This window comes from Cucumis sativus, chromosome 3, assembly GCF_000004075.3.
Source record: "Cucumis sativus cultivar 9930 chromosome 3, Cucumber_9930_V3, whole genome shotgun sequence".
Taxonomy (NCBI): domain Eukaryota; kingdom Viridiplantae; phylum Streptophyta; class Magnoliopsida; order Cucurbitales; family Cucurbitaceae; genus Cucumis; species Cucumis sativus.
The window spans coordinates 38173350-38176605 of NC_026657.2; the positions used below are offsets into that span (position 1 = coordinate 38173350).

Consider the following 3256-nt stretch of genomic DNA (forward strand, 5'->3'; position numbering starts at 1 on the left):
ACATCTCTATCCTTTGTTAGTTTTCCCATACATTTTAGTCAGATAAAAGAACAAGAATTTATTCTAGATTCATTAATTAATTTAGACGATAAAAAAAATAGAAAGAAAAGTAACTTTGACTTATGGCTTATGCCCTAATTAAGTATTAAAAGAGGTAATCTCAACAAGTTTCTTTAAGCAAATTTTTAAGTACATCAATTGCTCGGGAAAAGGTTGGAAGAAAATGGTTGAATCTCCAACCTCTAGAGTATGAAGCCATACCAATTATGGTTGATAGCCTCATTTTAGCTTTGTTCGAACAAAAATGTTGATCAGACTATGTAACAAACTAATGTATTTTCAAGAGGTGGACTATTGTTTTCAATATAAATTACAACTTAAGATATAAACTTACTGATTTTGAAGTGCTCATTGTTCACTCCGATCTGCATAAACATATTAAAGAGATGGAAGAATCTCTGTAGTTTTGTATTTTTTGTTCATCACATAACTGCCAGAATGAACAAACAAAGAAAAAACAACAATGATTCAGCAGAATGCCTCAAAGCCTTTGATTTTTCATTGACAGCAACTTCAGAAGGTTGAGTCATCACAATAAACTTGCAACTTCCAACTGATGGATCTTGAGCTGTGACAACTGAAAGATGTGGAAACTTACAAGCACTTGCCAACTGATTCTTTATCTGGTAGTACGAGTTGAATGCATACGAGATGTTTTGGCGAACATCCAGAGTCCCGCAAGAAGTCCCAAGGCCAAGGCTTGTGCAATCACCGTTTTCGCAAGCATAACTAACACTTGGGGCGATTTGTGGATCGTCAATGCTAGCCGATGGTGCAAGGACACACCATTTTTTTGCAAGATACTTGACATTGGATGCAGGTACCAAACCATTTGTGTTGTTTGTCATTTGAAGCATGTATTTAGGTCGACCGTCATAGTAAAATAGACCCCAATGCCTTTCGAAATTGCCTGGGAGAATGCTCTTAGCATCTTCGTCTATAAGACTAAACAAGTAGACGTCGATAGGACCAGGCCTCATCGGCGTTCCTTGCCCCGAGACAAAATGCGAAATGAAGCCTTGGCTGAATCTCTTGGCAAACTGCAGATTCGCGTTCCGATCTCCATCAGTTGGCCATCCAATCTCTCCAACGATTATGGACATGTTAGGGAAGCCATTTTTCTGTAAAGACGAAACAAGGGTATCGTAGTTGGCAGTAAAAACATTTTCGTAGAGTCGACCTTCATCGTTCAAAGCATGCGAGAAGCCATCAAAGAAGGCATAGTCAATTGGGAAACTGGGATCTTCATAAAGGCTAATGAAAGGGTAGATATTAACAGTAAAAGGGGATGCACTGTCGCTCAAGAACTTGACAATGGAGAGCATAAGGTCACGAATATCAGAACGAAAGTCGCCGCCTGAAGGGAGACCTGTGGAAGTTTGATAAACATCAGCATTCATAGGCACTGTTACTTTTACCCGATTGCTTAAACCAGCCTTAACAATGGCGGCTTGGACATTTTGTAGAGCAGGAAAAGTAGTTCCTATAAAGCTTCCGTTGAACGTTTTCAAAAACGGTTCATTCCCAACTGCAACATACCTTGTCAAACATACAAAATCAAGTCAAAATTCTCCATCCCAATAAGACCGATAACAAATCGACAAATAAAAATAAAACAAGCAGTAGAGAATCAACACAAGTTTACATGATTTACTAACGATGTATTAGTCACGTCTACAGCGGAAGGAGAACAATTTATTATCGAAGCGAAATATCAGAACACGGATCAAAAGGACCTCTAGGTCAAAGAGTTTATATAGCTCGTTTTTCTACATTCTAGAGCTAAAGTCAAGTTTATATATCACACTTCTTGAGCTAAAATCATAGATAATAAGAATACAAGTATTCCAACAGAAACAGAATCATTCCAGGGAACAAAACTCAAGCCAATTAAATAGTTTCTAGCAGCAAAATCAGAAGAAACAGCCAACAAAAAGACAAAGTTATTCAATCATCACATAAAGTTACGAGAAAAATGAGAGGGAGATTGTTGATTGTTTGTCTTTTACCTTATGTCCACACTGCCAGATGAAATATAAGAAGACAAGTTTTTAGAAACCCAATTTTCAGCTGATTGCATGCTATTAGCCAAGCTGTAGAGCATATCGTTTGGAATTCCTACCATCACTTCAATCCCCGATTTGCCAAGAGCCTTTAGAACTACAGGATCGGCATCAAAAAGCTTAACCTTCTGAATCCCGTTATCCTGCAACAACTTCACCACCGTCACCGGCGGCAACGGATGAGTAGCCTGAGTTCCCCAGTTCACTCCGATGCCAATCACTGAACTCACCGCTGCAGAAGAAATCAACAGAGCAAGAAAAAATCCCCAAGCGGCCACAAATTTCAACGATTCCATAGTGAAAACCACTTTCAATTACTCCAAGAAAGAACCATGGAAAAAAACACAAAGCAATTGAAACGGTGAGCTCAATTATTTTCACAAGCAACTTAGATGCAAAAACTGGTAGGACATAGGGCATGAAAACAGAAAGCTTGGGGAATGGCGGATTTCTTATCGTACAAGGAAACACCAACAAAAGGGAAAACACAACAGCCATAGATATAGACGACAAGCGTCAATAAAGAAAAAGTAAGCGAAAGTAGAATGGCAAAAGAACAAAATTATAATGGAATCAACTTTAGAACAGCAAATCAAAGGCTCAAAGACCAAAAATCCAAATTCGAAACCTCCGGAACTGTAGAAACTTTCGGATTCTCGAACTCCATACAGAGGGCGAGAAGAAAATTAAAAAGAAAAAAAAATGGAGAATCTTGAAGCGTTTTGCTTTTGGGATTTCCATGGCAGAGATTTGCATCAACAAATTGAAACAGCAAAAAATAAATTAGCATTGTATGAACTTTGTAGTGTGGATAAATTGGAAGTTGAAATGTTTTGTAAAATGAGGCTACAACAATTTGATTCATGGAGAAGAAAACAAAATGAAACAATTGTGTTCTTCACAAACAAGAAACAAAAATAAAACAAAATTGTTTATTTCTTTAAATATTTTCACATTTATTAAAATATTTATAAGCTATAGTAAAATTTTAGATGGTATGATAGTCGAGTATAACATATAATGTCTATGAGTGATAAAATTTGTTATAGGTTCTAAATATTTGTTAAAATTTGCTATTTTTGAAAAATTTTCTTTTTTCTATTTATAAAATTAGAAAATTATTCTCCCTAATC

General features: G+C 36.5%; 1 protein-coding gene across 1 annotated transcript; it reads right to left on the reverse strand.

The window, feature by feature from the left end:
• Window positions 1–213: 213 nt before the first annotated feature.
• LOC101202827 (glucan endo-1,3-beta-glucosidase 5) lies at window positions 214–2992 on the reverse strand. Its single transcript, XM_004136283.3, has 2 exons — window positions 2070–2992; window positions 214–1599 (listed from the first exon to the last, which is right to left on the reverse strand). Exons 1-2 carry the CDS (start codon window positions 2417–2419, stop codon window positions 483–485), a joined length of 1467 nt encoding a protein of 488 aa, XP_004136331.1. The 5' UTR covers window positions 2420–2992; the 3' UTR covers window positions 214–482.
• Between the last annotated feature and the right edge of the window lie 264 nt (window positions 2993–3256).

Excerpts from the sequence above, each read along its gene's own strand:
- LOC101202827 (XM_004136283.3), bottom strand. The coding sequence starts at position 2,419 with ATGGAATCGTTGAAATTTGTGGCCGCTTGGGGATTTTTTCTTGCTCTG. Across the intron at positions 1,600-2,069 it reads TCTGGCAGTGTGGACATAAG|GTATGTTGCAGTTGGGAATG; the intron begins GTAAAAGACAAA and ends ATGTTTGACAAG.